General features: G+C 45.0%; 1 protein-coding gene and 1 pseudogene across 2 annotated transcripts in view; both read left to right on the top strand.

Moving 5' to 3' along the window:
- Positions 1-4,279: 4,279 nt before the first annotated feature.
- flr (fleer) overlaps positions 4,280-20,341 on the top strand; it is a 270,425-nt gene continuing 254,363 nt past the window's right edge. For both annotated transcript variants that reach the window (XM_041205945.1, XM_041205944.1), the window contains exon 1: positions 4,280-4,473. In XM_041205945.1, the coding sequence (XP_041061879.1) occupies positions 4,420-4,473 (54 nt within the window). In that variant the 5' untranslated portion in view covers positions 4,280-4,419. The remainder of the gene's footprint in view (positions 4,474-20,341) is intronic.
- On the top strand, positions 17,710-17,891 carry LOC121287973 (annotated as a pseudogene).

The following is a 20,341-nucleotide window of genomic DNA, read 5'->3' as shown; positions in this document are numbered from 1 at the left end:
GCTCAGATGATTGGAGGGGGCAGGAGGGTGCACGCACTGCCTGGAGTGTGCAGCCTCACTCATTCTCCCAGAATGGCAACAGGAGGAGGAGCAGCAAGGAAACAGTGTCCGGACACCAGACATCAGAGTTTGTACCATTTAATGAACTCTGTTCCCAGCTGTGGGTGTGTTGCATCGATAACTTTGAATAATAATTAATTTTTATCTGGAAATGACAACATTTTTTTAGTTACACACACCCTGCAAGGTTAACCTGCTTCCTGTGGCATGTTGAGGGAGCTGTCCAGAGAGGGATTCGTTTAATTTTCCTCTTCCTCTTGTGCTTCCTTGACACTTATGCTGCTGTTAAAATATATGATCTCCATAAATCAATTCCCAGCAGGATGGGGAGGCAGGCTCCTTGCTATAACGTGGAGTTAAGGATCAGTGGTGAGTTCAGAGTTTTAGCTCTAGGGGCACCAGGAGACTCTTTTTTTCTGCCACTGCCAAATTCCTGGGAAGACATTGAAAAGAAGGCTGTCACTGTGATGATACACATGTTGGCGATTGAGGGTAGGGGTCTGGGGGAGGGGCAGTTTAAGATAGAAAGTCATGTGATGACCTCTCCGGGAATATGCCCAGCCAGGGCTGGCAACACTACCCATTCACAGTGACTCCTTGTTACCATTTGGTAAGAAATGTTCTTTCCCATTGTTTGCTATTTCCTTGAACACAATAATTTTTATTTTAGCCATTTATGGGATGTGGGCATCGCTGGCTAGGCCAGCATTTATTGCCCATCTTTAATTGCCCTTGAGAAGGTGATGGTGAGCTGCCTCCTTGAACCGTTGCATGTGGTGTAGGTACACCCATATTGCTGTTAGGGAGGGAGTTCCAGGATTTTGACTCAGCGACGGTGAAGGAGTGGCGATATATTACTAAGTCAGGATGGTGAGTGGCTTGGAGGGGAACTTGCAGTTGGTGGTCTTCCTATGCATCTGTTGCCCCTGACTTTCCAGATAGAAGCGGTCGTGGGTTTGGAAGGTGCTGTCAAAGGAGCCTTGGTGAATTCCTGCAGTACATCTTGTAGATGGTACGCACTGCTGCTGTTGTGTGTCGGTGGTGGGGGAAGTGAATGTTTGTGGATGTGGTGCCAATCAAGTGGCTGCTTTGTCCTGGATGGTTCCCAGCTTCTTGAGTGTTGTGGGAGCTGCTCTCATCCAGGCAAGTGGGGAGTATTCCATCACACTCCTGACTTGTGCCTTGTAGGTGGTGGACAGGCTTTGGGGAGTCAGGAGGTGAGTTACTCGTTGCACAATTCCTAGTCTCTGATCTGCTCTTGTAGTCACAGTATTTATGTGGCTAGCCCAGTTCAATTTCTGGTCAATGGTAACCCCCAGGCTGTTGATAGTGGGGTATTCAGCGATGCTAATGCCATTGAATGTCAAGGGGCTATGGTTAGTTTAATTCTTGTTGGAGGTGGTCATTGCCTGGTACTTGTGTTGTGCGAATGTTGCTTGCCACTTGTCAGCCCAAACCTAGATATTGTCCAGGTCTTGCTGCAATTGGACATGGTCTGCTTCAGTATCTGAGGAGTTGCAAATGGTGCTGAACATTGTGCAATCATCAGTGCACATCCCAACTTCTGACCTTATGATGGAAGGAAGGTCATTAAGGAAGCAGCTGTAGATGGTTGGGCTGAGGACACTACCCTGAGGAACTCCTGCAGTGACATCCTGGAACTGAGATGATTGACCTCCAACAGCCACAACCGTCTTCCTTTGCATTAGGTATGACTTCAAGCAGCGGAGAGCGTTCCCCTTGATTCCCATTGACTCCCATTTTGCTAGGACTCTTTGATGCCACACTTGATCAAATGCGGCCTTGATGTCAAGGGCAGTCACACTTATCTTACCCCTGGAGTCCACATTTGAACCAAGGCTGAATGAGGTCCAAAACTGAGTGACCCTGGCTGAACCCAAACTAAGCGTCAGTGAACAGGTTATTGCTAAGCAAGTGCCGATAATAGCACTGTTGATGACCCCTTCCATCAATTTATTGATGATTGAGAGTAGACTAATAGGGAAGTAATTGGCTGGGTTGGATTTGTCCTGCTTTTTGTGTATAGGACAGAACTGGGCAATTTTCCACATAGCTGGGTAGATGCCAGTGTTGTAACTGTACTGGAATAGCTTGGCTAGGGGTGTGGGAAGTTCTAGAGCACAAGTCTTCAGTACTATTGCCAGAATATTGTCAGGGCCCCTAGCCTTTGCAATATCCAGTGCCTTCAGCCATTTCTTGATATCCTATGGAGTTAATCAAATTGGCTGAAGACTGGCATCAGTGATGCGAGGGACCTCTGGAGGAGGCCGAGATGGATCGTCTACTTGGCACTTCTGGCTGAAGATTGTAGCAAATGCTTCAGCCTTATCTTTTGCACTGATTTGCTGGGCTCCCCCATCATTGAGGATGGGGATATTTGTGGAGCCTCCTCCTCTAGAGAGTTGTTTAGTTGTCCACCACCATTCATGACTGGATGTGGCAGGACTGCAGAGCTTGGATCTGATCGGTTGATTGTGGTATTGCTTAGCTCTGTCTATCACTTGCTGCTTATGCTGTTTGGCACGCAGGTAGTCCTGTGTTGTAGCTTCGCCACATTGACACACTTTCAGGTATGCCTGGTGCTACTCCAGTTATGCCCTTCTGCACTCATCAGTGAACCAGAGTTTATCCCTGGCTTGGTGGTAATGGTAGAGTGGGGGATATGCCGGGCCATGAGGTTACAGATTGTGGTTGAATACAATTCTGCTGCTGCAAATGGCCCACAGCACCTCATGGATGCCCAGTCTTGAGTTGCTAGTCGTGTTTGAAATCTATCCTATTTAGCACAGTAGTAGTGCCACACAACACAATGGAGGGTATCCTCAATGTGAAGGCGGGACTTCATCTTCATAGGAATTATGCAGTGGTCACTCCTATCGATACTGTCATAGACAGATGCATCTGCGGCAGGCAGGTTGCTGAGGATGAGGTCAAGTATGCGTTTCCCTCTTGTTGCTTACCTCACCACCTGCTGCAAACCCAGTCTAGCAGCTACGTCATTTAGGACTTGGCCAGCTCGGTCAGTAGTCATGCTACCGAGCCACTCTTGGTCATGGTCATTGAAGTCCTCCACCCAGAGAACATTCTGTGCCCTTGCCACCTTCAGTGCTTCCTCCAGTTGATTTTCAGCATGGAGGAGCACTGATTCATCAGCTGAGGGAGGGCAGTACATGGTAATCAGCAGGAGGTATCCTTGCCCATGTTTGACCTGATGCCATGAGACTTCATGGGGTCCGGAGTCAATGTTGAGGACTCCCAGTGCAACTCCCTCCCCACTCTATACCACTGTGCCTCCACCTCTGCTGGGTCTGTCCTGCCGGTGGGACAGGATGTACCCAGGGATAGTGACAATGGTGGCTGAGACATGATCTGTAAGGTATGATCTAGTTTGTCCAGTAGCTTTATGTGTGGTACACATCATTGATAGATACTTAATGAGACATCTTGAAGAGCAAAATATCCTTATTGACAAGCAGCATGCCTTTCGTAAAGATCAATCAACAGAATCACAGCTTACCTAACCATCCACAATCTGACCTATAACCTCGACAATCACATCATCACTGATCCAGCTATTTTCGATTTTTCCTTTGGATGATGTGATTGTCGAGGTTATAGGTCAGATTGTGGATGGTTAGGTAAGCTGTGATTCTGTTGATTGATCTTTATGAAAGGCATGCTGCTTGTCAATAAGGATATTTTGCTCTTCAAGATGTCTCATTAAGTATCTATTAATGATGTGTTGTGGTAATTAACACAAGTAAGTGAAATAAGTTTGTTTTCAGGATCAGTAGGGTCCTTTCTTGTAAAGTGGAAAGACATTAGTGCATAGCCAGTTGACGGGTAGTTCTGTGTTCATGGATTCAAAACGTACTGTAACACTGCTCATTTGCTGCAGTTTGAAGTGCTTGGTTTGGCATGTCATCAGGACCACAAGCTTTAGATGCATTCATGTTATGTTATTTAATTAGTCTCCAATTATTATTTAAATTGATTTACTAAGTTTCTTTATTGCTAATCAATATTGCATGAATCTAGTTTGATAAGAAAATGTACAGTTTCCTAGTAAATCAGTATTAAAGACGCCATCCTCTGATCAAATTGTCACAGCAATGAATAACTAACAGTGCCAAGATTAAAGATGGCGCCCTCACCTCAATTCTCTCCATGGTAACCAAAGCGGTATTTCCGGTTCCACCTTTATTTCCTGTTTGTTTCAATGATCACGATGTCAGTTTAGAGGTGCTGCTTTCCAGCGGACAGCGAAGGGAGTTTAGATGAAGTTAATTCGCACCTTTCATTATTCAGCAACCTGATTTCGGGCTCGGTGTAATCAAAATGGCGCTGGTGCAGATAAAGGACGGGGAGTATACAGCGAGCATATACAAACTGGTGAGTTCAACGGACACATCGTCATGGGCAGTGGGCATGGGTCAGTGAATGGGTAGTGGGCATGGGTCAGTGAATGGGCAGTTGGCTAGCTCAGTGATTGGGCACGGCTAAGTGAATGGGTAGTGGGCATGGCACAGTGAGCAGTGGGCATGGGTCAGTGGGAATGGACACTGGGCACAGCTCAGTGAATGGGCACAACTCAGTGAATGGGCAGTGGGCACAGCTCAGTGAATGGGCAGTGGGCACAGCTCAGTGAATGGGCAGTGGGCACGGCTCAGTGGGCAGTGGGCACGGCTCAGTGAATGGGCAGTGGGCACGGCTCAGTGAATGGGCAGTGGGCATGAGATAGTGAATGGCTAGTGGGCATGGGTCTGTGAATGGGCTGTGAGCATCGGGCAGTTAATGGGCAGTGAGCATGGGACAGTGAATGGGCAGTGGGAATGTGTCAATGACTGGGCAATGGGCATGTGGGCCACTGCCCTAATGGGCAGTGAGCATGGTTCATTGAATGGGCAGTGGGAATGGATCAGTGAATGGGCAGGGGGCACATTTCGGTGATTGGGTATGGGTCAGTTAATGGGCAGCGGGCATGGGATAGTGAGTGGGCAGTGGGATGTGTCAATGACTGGCCAGTGGGCAAAGGTCAGTGAATGGGCAGTGGACATAGGTCAGCAAATGGACAGTGAGCATGGTCTGTGAATGGACAGTGAGCATCGTTTAATGAATGGGCAGTGAGCACAGTAAATGGGCAGTTGTCAATGGTCAGTGAATGGGCAGTGGGCACGGGTCAGTGAATGGGCAGTGGGCATGGGTCAGTGAATAGGCAGTGGGCACGAATCAGTGGGCAATGGATGTAGCTCAGTGAATGGGCAATGGGCATGGCACTGAGCAGTGGGCAATGCTCAGTGAATGGGCAGTGCACATGGGTCAGTGAATGGGCAGTGGGGAGGATCATTTGATGGCCAATGGGCATGGTTCAGTTAATGAGCAGTGGGCATAGGTCAATGATTGGGCAGTGGGCTTGACTCTGTGAATGTGCAGTGGGCATAGCTCAGTGAATGGGTTGTTGACATAGCTCAGTGAATGGGCAGTGGGGATGAGTCATTTGATGGCCAGCGGGCATGGTTCCATTAATGGGCAGTGGGCATAGATCAATGAATGGGCAGTGAGCCTGGGTCAGTTAATGGGCAGCGGGCATGGGATAGTAAATGGGCAGTGGGATGTGTCAATGACTGGCCAGTGGGCAAGAGTCAGTGAATGGGCAGTGAGCTTGTAAGCTAATGGGCAGTGGGCATGGTCTGTGAGTGGGCAGTGAGCATCGTTTAATGAATAGGCAGTTGTCAATGGTCAGTGAATGGGCAGTTGTTAATGGGCAGTGCAGATGGGTCATTTAATGGGCAGTGGGCATGGGATAGTGAGTGGGCAGTGGGCATGGTTCAGCGAATGGGCAGTAGGCATGGCTCAGTGAATGGACAGTGGGCATGGCTCAGTTAACGGGCAGTTGGCACGGGTCAGCGAATGGGCAGTGGGCATTAGTCAGTGAATGGGGCATTGAGCATGGGTCGGTTAATGGGCATTGAGCATTGGTCAGTTAATGGGCATTGAGCATGGGTCAGTTAATGGGCAGTGGACATGAGTGAGTGGCCAGTGGGAAGTGAGCATCAGTCAGTTATTTGGCAATGGGCAATGGACTGTTAATGGGCAGTGGGCAGAGGTCAGTCAATGGGCAATGAACATTGAAAGTATATAAGATCCTGAATGGTGTTGACAAGATGGACATGGAGACAAAGACTGAGTGAGTAGTGAATTAGGTTCACGTTGTAGATTCTGGTAATTCCTTTTCAAGTTTTAATTATAGATTAAGAATCAAGATCTGACATTGTACTAACTTTCAAATAAGTTAGGTTAGCTTGTTAAGTAGAGAGTGGCAGTTATCAATTACTTGAAAGGAGTTGGTGCAAGTGGTGTTAATTACCGTAGCAGGAAGCTAAACTAGTTAGTGACTCTTCAAAGGGTCTAGAAAAGAGACAGATTTTTCAAACCACATGATCAGTAAGGGGCACGCAAGGAGACAGGCGACTACACTGGATTGAGATAGAGACTGAGTGAGTAGCGAATTAGTTTCACGTGGGAATTCGGTGCACAGGGGAAATAGCTGTGGTATGCATCGGAACTATTCTAAGTTAATTGAGTAATTAAATTAAGTTAGAAACCTAGAAATCATAGAAAGTATGAGCAGGAGTAGGTCATTTGGCCCTTCGAGCCTGCTCTAACATTCAATATGATCACGGCTGATCCTTTATCGCAACCGCATACTCCCATGCTCTCCCCATATCCCTTGACACCTTTAGAGTCCAGAAATCTATTTCCTTCTTAAATATATTCAGTGACTTGACCTCCACAGCCTTCGATGGTAGAGAATTCCACAGGTTCACCACCCTCTGAGTGAAGAAGTTGCTCCTCATCTCTGTCCTAGATGGTCTACCCCATATCCTGAGACTGTACCCCTTGTTCTAGGCCCCCTGCCAGCCACAGGAAACATCACCCCTGCATCCAGCCTGTCCAGCCCTGTCAGAATTTTATATGTTTCAATGAGACCCCCTCTCATTCTTCTGAACTCCAGTGAATACAGGCCTTGTTGGCCCAATCTGTCCTGATACAATAACTCTGCCACACCATAAATCAATCTGGTGAACCTTTGCTGCACTCCCTCTATTGCAAGTATATCCTTTCTTATGTAAGGAGACCAAAATTGCACACAATACCACAGGTGTGGCCTCACTAAGGCCCTGTGTAGCTGCAGTAAGACATCCTTGCTTCTGTACTCAAGTCCTCTTGCAATGAAAGCCAACATACCATTTGCCTTCTTAACTGCTTGCTGCACCTGCGTGCTTGCTTTCAGTGACTGGTGTACAAGGTCACCCAGGTCCTTTACAGCAACATTCCTCAACCTTTCACCATTTAAATAATGTTCTGCCATTCTGTTTTTTCCTACCAAAGTGGATAACTTCACACTTATCCATGTTATACTGCTTCTGCCCTGTATTTGCCATCACTGTACTTGTCTAAATCACCTTGAAGCATCTTAACATCCTCCTCACCCCTCACATTGTCATCAAATTTAGAAATATTACATTTGGTTCCCTCATCCAAATCATTGATATATATTGTGAATAGCTAAATAACATAAGTAACAATGGCAGGACAGGTTTGGGATGTGGGAGCTTTTGAACGCCAGGGCGATCCAGGACAAACTATCTGCATAAAGTGCAAGCAGCATTCTGGATCAGGATTATTGATCTGGAAGCTCAACTGCAGACACTGTGCAACCTAAGGGAGTGGGAGAAATACCTGGACACTTTGGTTTCAGAAGATGGTCATGTTTCTTGTGTGTGTGTGTGGGGTGGACTTAATTGAACTAAAGACAGCTGGTCTGAAGGCTTTGATGTATTAAAAGATAAGCTAGGTTTGAAATGTTAACTCGGTAAACATTCCTGAAGTTTTCGAATGTGAGGTGTAAAGGGATCAGTTACGTTTTTAGGCAAACCAGAGTAATTTGAATTTCAAAAGAGGTGGTGAAATGTTACACTTAGCCAGAAGAAGCCAAACAGTCTGTTTATTTTTTCCAAAGCTTACTGATAAAATTAGCACTATGAAAGATTTTTATTATTAGAAAAGTAGAGTTGAAATGACATATCGAAACAATGGAATTTATATTAAAAAGGGAGAACCATGTATAAAGGATATGAGGTTATGTGTAAAGAAAGAAAATATTCTAAGATCTAACAAGAGTGAAAAGCCTTCAGCCTCTAAGCCCAAGTTGCTGTGTGCAAGAACTGAAGTTAAGAAAACTCATTTTGAATTCAACTGTTCAGGACATCGAGTTACCTTGCCTAGGTCTTTTAAAATCTACGTGTTTTACTGTTGTCTTAACGGAGGTGTAACTGGAAGCTAGATTAACTAGGGGAGCTAGAAGTTATCTTAGTAGTAACTTATAAACCCATGTATGTGCTTAAAATCATTTTTTTTATTAATAAAGGTTTAATTTAGTTTTGTAAGAAACCTATAAGACTTATTGGTCTTATTACTACTAAATTCAAGACACATCTCGAAATAAATACAAATTGTAAAATAGTTGTGGCAGTTGTTTCAAGTTTCCCTCTGGGATTTGAACAGCTCAGCATTTACCATCCGCTGTGCCATAACACCATAAGTGAGGTAAGTAATAGAACCGAGCAGACAGTAGTGCAGGAGACTCAGTCTTTGCAATTGTCAAACAGATTTGAGGTGCTCACAACCTATGTGGGCGAAAGTGAGGCCTGCAAGGTGGATGAACAGGCTGGCCATGGCACCATGGTACAGGAAGCCATTCAAGCAGCGGAAGCAAACAGGCATTAGTGGTGGTAGGGGACAGTATAGTGAGGGAGATTGACACTGTTCTCTGCAGCAAAGAGTGAGAGCCCAGAAAGCTATGTTGCCTGCCTGGTGTCTCAGGACATCTGCTCAGGGCTGGAGAGGAACTTGCAGTGGGAGGGGAGGATCCAGTTGTCATGGTCCATGTAGGCACCAATGACATAGGCAGAACAAGGAAGGGGGTTCTGCATAGCCAGTATGAGAAGCTAGGTACCAAATTAAGAAACAGAATCTCAAAGGTCATAATCCCTGGATTATTACCTGAGCCACGTGCAAATTGGCACAGGGCAAATAATATTAGAGAGATGAATGTGTGACTCAAAGACTGGTGTGGGAGAAGTGGGTTCTGGTTTGTGGGGCACTGGCACCAGTACTGGGGGCTGTACGTTTGGCACGATCTACACTGAACTGTGCTGGGATGTATGTTATTGCGAATCACATAACTAGGGAAGTAAAGAGGGCTTTAAACTAAACAAGGGGTGGGGGAGATGTGAGGGATCAAATTTGGGTAGATGTTTCAAATCAGGGGGCGGATTCAAGACAGGAGACCACAATAGTAATATGGGAAATGAGAGTCATACAATAGCAGGAAGGGGCAGAGAGATAAAACATAAGAATACACTAATAGTCAAGATTAGATGTTACAAAAATAACAAAATGACAAAACTGAAGGCTCTGTATCCGCACGTAGCATTCAATAACAAAGTAAGTGAATTGATAGTGCACATTGGAGTAAATAAATATGATCTGATGGCCATTACGGAGATGTGGCTGCAGGATGACCAGGATTGGGTCCTGAATATTGAGCGTATATGACATTCAAGAAGAATAGAAAGCTAAGTGAAGGTGGACGGGTCACCGTGTTAATTAAGAATGGCATTGGTGCAATAGTTAGAGATGACCTGAGTTCATGGAGATCAGGATGAGGAATAGCAGGGGAAAGAAGTCATTGGTGGGAGTGGTCTACAGGCCCCCTAACAGTAACTACGGTGTAGGATAAAGCATACAAGAAGAAATATTGTGTGCTTGTGTTAAAGGGACGGCAATAATCATGGGTGATTTTAATCTACATGTAAACTGGAAAAATCAGATTGGCAGTAGGAGCCTGGATGAGGAGTTCATAGAATGCTTTCAAGATAGTTTCTCAGAGCAGCAAGTTCTGGAACTAACCAGAGAGCAGGTTATATTAGACTCGGTATTGTGTGATGTGACAGGATGACCCCAAAGTAAAGGCACCCTAGATAGTAAGCGACCACAATATGATTGAATTTTACATCTAGTTTAAAAGGGAGAAGACTAATTTCTTAAACTTAAATAAGGGCAACTATGTGGGCATGAAAGCTGAGCTAGCTGAAGTGAACTGGAATACTAGGCTAGGGGATAGATCAATAGAGAAGCAGTTGCAGACATTGAAGGGGATATTTCAGAATATTTAGAATAAGTATATTCCTACTATAAAGGAAGATTCTAAAAGGAGGACCCACCATCCGTGGTTAACTAAAGAACTTCAGGAAAGCATCAAACTTAAGGAAAAAACATACAACTTCCCAAAGATGAGTGGCAGGTCAGATGATTGGTCAGAATATAAAGAATGTCAGGGAATGACTGAAAGGTTAATCAGGAGAAAGAAATTAGATTATGAGAGGAAACTAGCTAGAAATGTAAAAATGGATAGCAAGAAAAGAGTAAGTATATTTAAAAAAGAAAAGAGTAAGTAAAGTGAGTGTTGGTCCTCTTGAAAATGAGAATGGGGATATAATAGTAGATAATAAGGAAATGGCAGGTGAAATGAACAAATATTTTGCTTCTGCCTTCACCATAGGGGATATAAAAAATATTCCAGTAAGAGCTATAAATCAGAAGGTGGAGGGGAGAGGGGAACTTGGTGAAATTACAATCACGAAGGAAGTACAATGCAAACTGACAGAGCTGTGGGCTGATAAGTCTCCGGGTCCTGACGGACTTCATCCTAGGGTCTTAAAAGAGGTGGCTGATGAGGTAGTAGATGTGTTGGTGTTAATTTTCCAGAATTACCTAGATTCTGGAAAGGTTCCATCAGACTGGAAAGTAGCAAATATAACCCTTCGATCCAAGAAAGGAGAGAGACAGAAAACAGGAAACTATAGACCAGTCAGCTTGACGTCTGTCATGGGGAAAGTGTTAGAATCAATTATTAAGGAGGCTATAGCTGGGCACTTAGAGAAACTGAAGGTGATCAGGAAGAATCAGCATGGCTTTGTGAAAGGGAAATTGTATTTAACCAATTTATTGGTGTTCTTTGAACGAGTAACATGCATTGTGGATAAAGGGGAGCCTGTAGATGTGCTGTACTTGAATTATCAGAAGGCATTTGATAAGGTGCCATATCAAAGGTTATTGTGGAAAATAAAAGCTCATGGTGTAGGGGGTAACGTATTAGCATGGATAGAAGATTGGCTGGCTGGCAGAGAACAGAGAATATGCATAAATGGGTCTTTTTCTGATTGGCAGGATGTGACGAGTGGCGTCCCTTAGAGGTCTGTGCTGGGGCCTTAACTTTTTACATTTTACATCAATGACTTAGATGAGGGGAATGAAGACATGTTAGCTAAATTTGTAGATGACACAAAGATAGGTAGGAAAGTATGTTATGAAGAGGACGTTAGGAGGTTGCAGCCGGATATATATAGGCTGAGTGAGTGGGAAAAAATATGGCAGGTAGAGTATAATGTTGGAAAATGTGAAGTTGTTCACTTTGGCAGGAAGAATTAAAAAGCAGGGCGTTATTTAAACAGAGGATGGCTGCAGAATTCCGAGCTGCAGAGGGACCTAGATGTTCTAATATATGAGTCACAAAAAGATAGTATGCATGCATCACAAATAATTAAAAAGGCTAATGGAATGCTATCCTTTATGACGAGAGGAATTGAACGTAAAAGCATGAGTGTTATGCTTCAGTTGTACAGGACATTGGTGAGACCACATCTCGAATACTGTGTGCAGTTTTGATCTCCTAATTTGAGGGAGGATGTAAATGTGTTGGAGGTGGTTCAGAGGAGGTTTGTTAGATTGATATATGGAATGAGTGGGTTGTTTTATGAGGAAATGTTGGACAGACTGGGTTTGTTTCCACTGGAGTTTAGAAGAGTGAAGGGTGACTGGATTGAAGTATATAAGATCCTGAACTGTCATGACAAGGTGGCCATGGAAAAGATGTTTTCTTTTGTGGGTGAGTCCAGACCTAGGGGGCACTGTTTTAAAATTAGGGGTCACCCTTTTAGGACAGAGGTGAGGGGAATTTTTTTCTGAGAGTTGTGTGACTTTGGAACACTCTGCCTCAGAAGGTGGTGGAGGCGGGGTCACTGAATATCTTTAAGGCAGAGGTAGATAACCTTTGATTCCCTTGCCTCACAAGAATTTATCAGGGGTAGATGGGAATAGGGAATTCAAAACACAAACAGATCATCCACGATCTTGATGAATGGCAGAGCAGGCTTGAGGGGCTGAATGGCCTACTTCTGCTCCTACTTCCTATGTTCATACAAAAGGATGTTTCCTCTTGTGGGTGAGTCCAGAATTGGTGGCACAGTTTTAAAATTAGGTGTTGTCGTAATAGGACAGAATTGAGGGGAACTTTTTTCTCTCTGAGGATTGCGTGACTTTGAAACTCTCTTTCTCTGAAGGCAGTGGAAGTGGGGTCACAAACTTTTTAAGGCGGGGGTAGATAGATTCTTGTTAGACAAGAGAATCAAAGGTTACCAGGGATAGATGGAATGTGGAATTCGAAACATCAACTTATCAGCCATGATGTTATTGAATGGCAGAGCAGGCTCAATGGGCCAAATGGCCTATTTCTGTTCCTATTTTGTGTATAGTTAATGGGCAATGGGCGTGGTTGGGCAGTAGGCGTGGGTCAGTTAATGGGCAGTGGGCATCGGTCAGTTAATGGCTAGTGGAGAGGGTGTTTGGTCAGTTAATGGCTAGTGGAGAGGGTGTTTGGTCAGTTAATGACTAGCTTGGGCAAGGAGAATCAGTCAGTTAATGAGATGACATATTTAGACCTCAGGCCATCTTTGGGCTCCACTTGAGATTTTTGTGTCTGAGTTTACTCCATTAACTTGCAACTCTCATGAAGATATCCACAAGGCAGTGAAGCTATTCACCCATAGCTGGGAGTTTGGTTCACAAGTGCCAGGATGTGCCCACATGTCCTGGGGCCAAACTTCCTCCAAGTTCCTCTGAAGCTTTAGTCTGTGGTTGTGAGGGATCCAGTTTCCAGGGCAGTGTAACTGGGGGGGCACCACAAAGATGCACTGGCGAACCGCCTGGAAGTTCCCAGATAAGGTTTGATTCGCAATTTCCCGGGAAGTGCAAACTTCCTATGGGCAACTGCCCTATACTGGGAACCATTGAAAATGCAAGTTAAATCGCAAACTTTGGACTGGGTTACATCACTGACGAGAATAATCAAAACCATTTCTAGCTTCTGGGTAACCATTGTACAGACCCACACTGACCCCTACCCCCACGGGATTCCTCCTACGCTCCAAACCCCCAGGGGACTCCCCCCCCCCCCCCCCACGACTGCCCACCCTCTGCCGCCCCCACCCCAAAATCGGGACTGCTCCCATTCCCCCAGACCTCCAGGGAACTACCCCAAGTCCCCGACCACACCCCATCCCCCCTCCCCCACACCCCCCCAACTCCCTGCCAGGGATGACCTGACCAGACCTGACCCACCCACCCCCCCCCACACCGTCCACCCCGGGCCGAGTGCAAATTCTAACTAATTTTATGACAAGCCTACCTTCTCCCTGGCTTGAAAGTGGCTGGACTTTTGAACCGACCATATTTGCATCAGCCGGTGCCATAAAAAAGGGGGGCGTGACTGCCTTGCATCCGACACTGAAGCCCTTGATAGAAGGCCTCAGGAGCGCACTGCCCAGAAGAATTCACGCCCGGCCTGAGTCGGAAGGTTAGGCAAGAAAAGATCGGAAAGATTTCAAGGTAAAAAAGCAGGAGCAGAGTGGCAATCTGACTCTGATGGCCACTCTGCAGATGTTCAGGTGCCATGTGTTGCATGAGGAGGCACAGCTGAGGACTTGCCAATGGAGTGGCTGTGTACTGACGGGGAGAGATACACTCATTTGGCTTGATTTTTCACATTGCTATTAATCAGCAGTGTTAGGCTGGAAATAAGCAAACTAGCACACATGTGGAAAGCATGCTAACTATCTTCAACTATGCACCAGACACATCACATCACGCTGTTCCAACAGGCACACTCATCCAGGCAAGTGGGGAGTATTCCATCACACTCCTGACTTGCGCCTTGTAGATGGTGGACAGGCTTTGGGGAGTCAGGTGGTGAGTTACTCGCTGCAGGATTCCTAGCCTCTGACCTACTCTTGTAGTCACAGTATTTATATGGCTAGTTCAGTTCAGTTTCATAGAAACTAGGAGCAGGAGTAGGCTATTCGGCCCTTCGAGCCTGCTCCGCCATTCATTATGATCATGGCTGATCATCCAACTCAGTAAGATGAAAGCAAAATACTGCGAATGCTGGAAATCTGAAACGAAAACAAAAATAAAAATACCTGGAAAAACTCAGCAGATCTGACAGCCTCTGCAGAGAGGAACACAGTCAACGTTTCGAGTCCGTATGACTCTTCATCCAACTCAATAGCCTGCTTGCACTTTCCCCCCCATATCCTTTGACCCCTTTCACCCCAAGAGCTATATCTAACTCCTTCTTGAAAACATACAATATTTTGGTCTCAACTACTTTCTGTGGTAACGAATTCCATAGGCTCAGCGCTCTCTGGGTGAAGAAATTTCTCCTTTTTTCAGTCCTAAATGGTCTATCCTGTATCCTCAGACTGTGACCCCTGGTCCTGGACACCCCACCATCGGGAACATCCTTCCTGCATCTACCCTGTCTAGTCCTGTTAGAATGTTATAGGTTTCTATGAGATCCCCCCTCATTCTTCTGAACTCCAGCGAATATAATCCTAACGGACTCAATCTCTCCTCAAATGTCAGTCCCGCCATCCCAGGAATCAGTCGGGTAAACCTTCACTGCACTCCCTCTATAGCAAGAACATCCTTCCTCAGATAAGGAGACCAAAACTGCACACAGTATTCCAGGTGTGGTCCCACCAAGGCCCTGTATAATTGCAGCAAGACATCCCTTGTTCCTGTACTTGAATCCTCTGGCTATGAAGGCCAACATATCTTTTGACTTTATTACCACCTGCTGCATCTGCACGCTTACCTTCAGCAACTGGTGTACAAGAACACCAAGCTCTCGTTGCACATTCCCCTCTCTCAATTTATAGCCATTCAGATAATAACCTGCCTTCCTGTTTTTGCCACCAAAGTGGATAACCTCACATTTATCCACATTATACTGCATTTGCCCACTCACTCAACTTGTCCAAATCACACTGAAGGTCAGTGGTAACCCCCAGGATGTTGATAGTGGGGAATTCAGCAATGGTAATTGCGTTGAATGTCAAAGGGCGATGGTTAGATTCTTTCTTGTTGGAAATGGCAATTGCCTGGCATTTGTGTGGCACAAATGTTACTTGCTATTTATCAATCCAAGTCCGAATGTTTTCCAGGTCTTGCAGCACGTGGGCATGGACTGTTTTATTATCTTAGGAGTCATGAATTGTACACAATGTGAAATCACCAGCAAGCACCCCAACTCTCACCTTATGCCAGAGGGAAGGTCAATTTTTTTCCTTTATTCTTTCATGGAATGTGGCAAGCCCAGCATTTGCTGCCCATCCCTAATTGCCCTTGAGCTGAGTAGCTTTCTAGGCCATTTCAGAGGGCAGTTAATACTCAACCACATTACTGCAGATCTAGAGTCACATGCAGGCCAGACCAAGTAAGGACAGCAGATTTCCTTCCGTAAAGGACTTTAGTGAACCAGATAGGTTTTTAAAAACAAAAAACTGCGGATGCTGGAAATCCAAAACAAAAACAGAATTACCTGGAAAAACTCAGCAGGTCTGGCAGCATCGGCGGAGAAGAAAAGAGTTGACTTTTCGAGTCCTCATGACCCTTCCACAGAACTGAGTGAATATAAGGAGAGGGGTGAAATATAAGTTGGTTTAAGGTGGGGGAGGGGGGGAGAGAAGTTGGGGGTGGGGGTGGTGTGGCTGTAGGGACAAGCAAGCAGTGATAGGAGCAGATAATCAAAAGATGTCACAGACAAAAGAACATAGGTGTTGAAGGTAGTGATATTATCTAAACGAATGTGCTAATTAAGAATGGATGGTAGGGCACTCAAGGTACCTAAATAGCCAAGTGGTTATGGTACTGGGCTTGTAACCCCAAGATCAAGAGTTCAAATCTCACAATGGCAAACTATGAAACAATGTAACTTCATCTGAAACAGATGGAAATGGGTTTGTACTCGAAAGAGTTAAACTGCAGCCACTCATTGTGATTGTTTAAAATCCTTTGTTCTCATTAAAACATTTAAAAGATTATCAAGAGTTCAAATCTCACAATGGCAAACTATGAAACAATGTAACTTCATCTGAATAGGAACAGATGGAAACGTGTTTGTACTCGAAAGGGTTACAGCTCTAGTTGGGGGGGCGGTGGTGGAAAGACTAGCAGGGCATAAAAGATTTACAAATAATGGAAATAGGTGGGAAAAGAAAAATCTATATAAATTATTGGAAAAAACAAAAGGAAGGGGGAAGAAACAGAAAGAGGGTGCGTATGGAGGAGGGAGTTCAAGATCTAAAGTTTTTGAATTCAATATTCAGTCCAGAGGGCTGTAAAGTGCCCAGTCGGAAGATAAGGTGCTATTCCTCCAGTTTGCGTTGAGCTTCACTGGAACAATGCAGCAAGCCAAGGGCAGACATGTGGGCAAGAGAGCAGGGTGGAGTGTTAAAATGGCAAGCGACAGGGAGGTTTGGATCATTCTTGCGGACAGACCGCAGGTGTTCTGCAAAGCAGTCGCCCAGTTTACGTTTGGTCTCTCCAATGTAGAGGAGACCGCATTGTGAGCAACGAATGCAGTAGACTTGGTTTTTACATCGAAGCAGCTGAAGATAGTTGGGCCAGGAAACTACCCTGAGGAACTGCTGCACTGATGGCCTGCGGCTGAGATGATTGACCTCCAACAACCACAACCATAATCCTTTGTGCTAGGTATGACTCCAAGCAGTGGAGAGTTTCCCCCCGATTCCTATTGACTCCAGTTTTACTAGGGCTCCTTGATGCTACAATCGGTCAAATGCGGCCTTGATGTCAAGTCACTCTCACCTTGCCTGTGGAATTCAGTTCTTTTGTCAAAGCTTTGGACCAAGTCTGTCATGAGGTCTGGTGCCAAGTGGACCTGGTGAAACCCAAACTGAACATCAGTGAGCATTATTGCTGTTTGAGTGCCACTTGGTATCAGTGTCAAAAACGCCTTCAATCCCTGCAAGGACGGGAGGTCCCACATGGCAGAGTGGTCAAACAAATAAAAGCCCCCAAGAGAAAATGGCAAATTGGATTCAAAATTGACTGAGTAACAGGAAACAAAGATGATGGTTGGTTGATGTTTTTGAGACTGGAAGGCTATTACCAATGGGGTTTGGCACTTGCATGTTTGCTTATTGTGCCTTATTGACATAGACTCAAATGTAGGGAACATGATTAGGAATTTTGCAGATGATGCAAAAATGGGCTGGTTTTTGACAAGTGAGGAAGAAAGCTTCGGATTGCAAGATGATGTCGATGGTCTGATTAATTAGTTAGAGAAGTAGAGAAGTGGAAAATAGAATTCACTCCGGAGAAATATAAGATAATGCATTTTGGAAGGTGCAATCGGGAGACATGTTGTGGGCACGCGTGGTCCGTAACTTCAGTACCTCGTTGATCCGCAGATCACACTGAGGAAAACTTGGGAAATAACTTGCCATTTTCTGTGGAGGCTGTTGGCAATGATGGCAGTATTCTTTGGCTCTGACTTTTCTGCTCCATTTGTTTTAGTCTGGCACCAAATGCTCAAGAAATGAGACTACATTATTCAATGGAACTCCATCTCAACTGTAGTGTGATGTCTACTGAGCAGCTTAAATCCTCATGAGAGTCTTTTTGTCAACCTTTCCAGTGAGATGTTCTTGTAAATAAAAGTATTAACAGATTTTTAAAAAGGCAGGGGAATACAAAGCAAATGGAAGGATACTGAATAGTGTAGAAGAAAAGAGGCTTCGCGTGCATGTCCACATATCCTTAAAGGTAGCAAGGCAGGTTAAGAAGGCATAATGCATGCTTTCCAGGGCATTGACTGTAAGAGCAGGGAGGTTATGCTAGAACTGTATACAACATTAATTCGATCACAGCTTGAGTACTGTGTGCAGTTCTGGTCAACACATTACAGCAAAAATGTGATTGCACTGGAGAGGATACAGAGGAGATTTGTGCAGATGTTGCCAGGAATAGAACATTTTGGCCATGAGGAAAGATTGGATAGGCTGGGGTTGTTCTCCTTGGAACAGAAGAGGCTGAGGGATGACCTAATTAAACTTACAAAATTGAGTGGTCTAGGTAGAATGGATAGGAAGGACCTATTTCCCATGACAGAGGTCAATAACCAGAAGGCATCTATTTAATTGATGGAAGGTTTAGAGGGGAGACGAGGAAAGGCTTTTTACCCAGATGGTGGTGGCGAGCTGGTACTCACTGCCTGAAAAGGTGGTAGAAGTAGAAACTCTCTCCACATTTAAAAAGTACTTGGATGTCTACTTGAAGTGTCTGCAGGAAGGTAGAATAAGGCTGTGTAACTCTTCATCGAGCTGCACGAGCACAATGGGCCAAATGGCCACCTCCTGTGTTAAAAATTCTCTCTGATTTCTATGAATATGAATTTGTTAAAGGCAAATTGTGCCTGTCTAAGTTGGTTTGAGTTCTTCTTTTGAATAATGAAGAGGCTGGTGAAAGTGGTGCCGTCGGTTTAATGCAACTGAGTGGCTTGCTAGGCCATTTCAGCAGGCATTTACAAGTCAACCACATTGCTGGGGACCTGGAGTCACATATAGGCCAAACCAGGTGAGGACAGCAGATTTCCTTCCCTAAAGGACATTAGTGAACCAGATGGGTTTTTATGACAATTGACAATGGTTTTGCTTTTTCATTTCTAAATTTCCAGATTTTAAGCAAAGTTTTCAGGGCTCCACAGCAAGAGGAATTGGAATTTAGTTAATTAAGGAGAGCATTTTAAAGCAGTTTTTCTGTAACTGGGATCAGCTACCTGCTTAATCTCAGCAGGATATATAAATAGCCACTTCAGTGCAACTTAGCACAAAGTGCAACTTTGAACACCATGCTGGGAGCTGGGTGATCAGGGAGTTGGATGAAGAGGGGAAGCAGATACTTCTTTGCTTTTGCCTTTTCTAACTTTTCCATGCTATAGGAATTGGTTCTTGCTTGCCTACAGGGGTAGAAGCTAGCTATTTGGTGAGAATCTGGTAAGTGTTTAGGGTCTATACTATTCCTAAGGTTTAAAAAGAATGCAATATAGTTAATAAAATATGTATAAGGAAAATAAATTAGTGAATAATATAATTAAGTAATTCATTAAAACACATTAAGGGTGGCAGGGCAGATGATGTGTCAAGGCTGCAGCATGTGGGAGCTCCTGGATAGCATTGTAATCCAGGGCAGAGACGTCTACAGTAAGCATTTGTGGCTCGAGGAGCTTCGGCTCAGTCATTGAACTGGAGGCTGAGCTGCAGATACTGCGATGCAGCAGGGAGGGGGAAAGTTACCTGGCTGCCTGACACCAGGAGGCAGTTATGCCACTTAGGATAGGGCCTTCTGATTTGGTTAGTGGTCAGGGACAGGAAGGCGTGACTCCAAATGAGGCAGGTAAGGAAATCCGGAGGGTAGGGGTGCAGGAGCCTCAGCCTCTGTAATTGTTCAATAGATTTGAGGTTTTTGCAGCTTGTTTGGCTGAGAGTGGATGCTGCCACGTGGATTAGCTAACTGGCCATTGGCACCATGGTACAGGAAGCCATTGAAGTCAGGGGGGTGGTGCAAAAAGGAATGTAGTGCTAGTAGGGGATAGTATAGTGAGGGGGATTGACACTATTCTCTACAGCAAAGAGCAAGATTCCAGACAGCTGTGTTGCTTCACGAGATTTGCTCAGGCTGGAGAGGAACTTGCAGTGGGAGGGGGAGGATCCAGTTGGCGTGGTCCATATAGGTACCAACAACACAGGTAGAACTAGGAAGGAGGTTCTGCATGGTCAATATGAGGAGCTGGCACTAAATTGAAAAGCAGAGCCTCAAAGGTAATAATCTCTGGGTTATTACCTGAGCCACATGCATAGGGCAAATAAGATTAGAGAAATGAATCCATGGCTCAAAGACTGGTGTGGGAGAAGTGGGTCCAGGTTCCAGGGGCACTGGCACCAGTATTGGGGTAAGTGGGAAATGTACTGTTGGGACGGTCTGCACCTGAACA

This window comes from Carcharodon carcharias, chromosome 15 (assembly GCF_017639515.1).
Source record: "Carcharodon carcharias isolate sCarCar2 chromosome 15, sCarCar2.pri, whole genome shotgun sequence".
NCBI classification, from domain to species: Eukaryota; Metazoa; Chordata; class Chondrichthyes; order Lamniformes; family Lamnidae; genus Carcharodon; species Carcharodon carcharias.
Note: the sequence above shows the minus strand (reverse complement) of the source record. Positions and strands in the feature narration are given on the sequence as shown.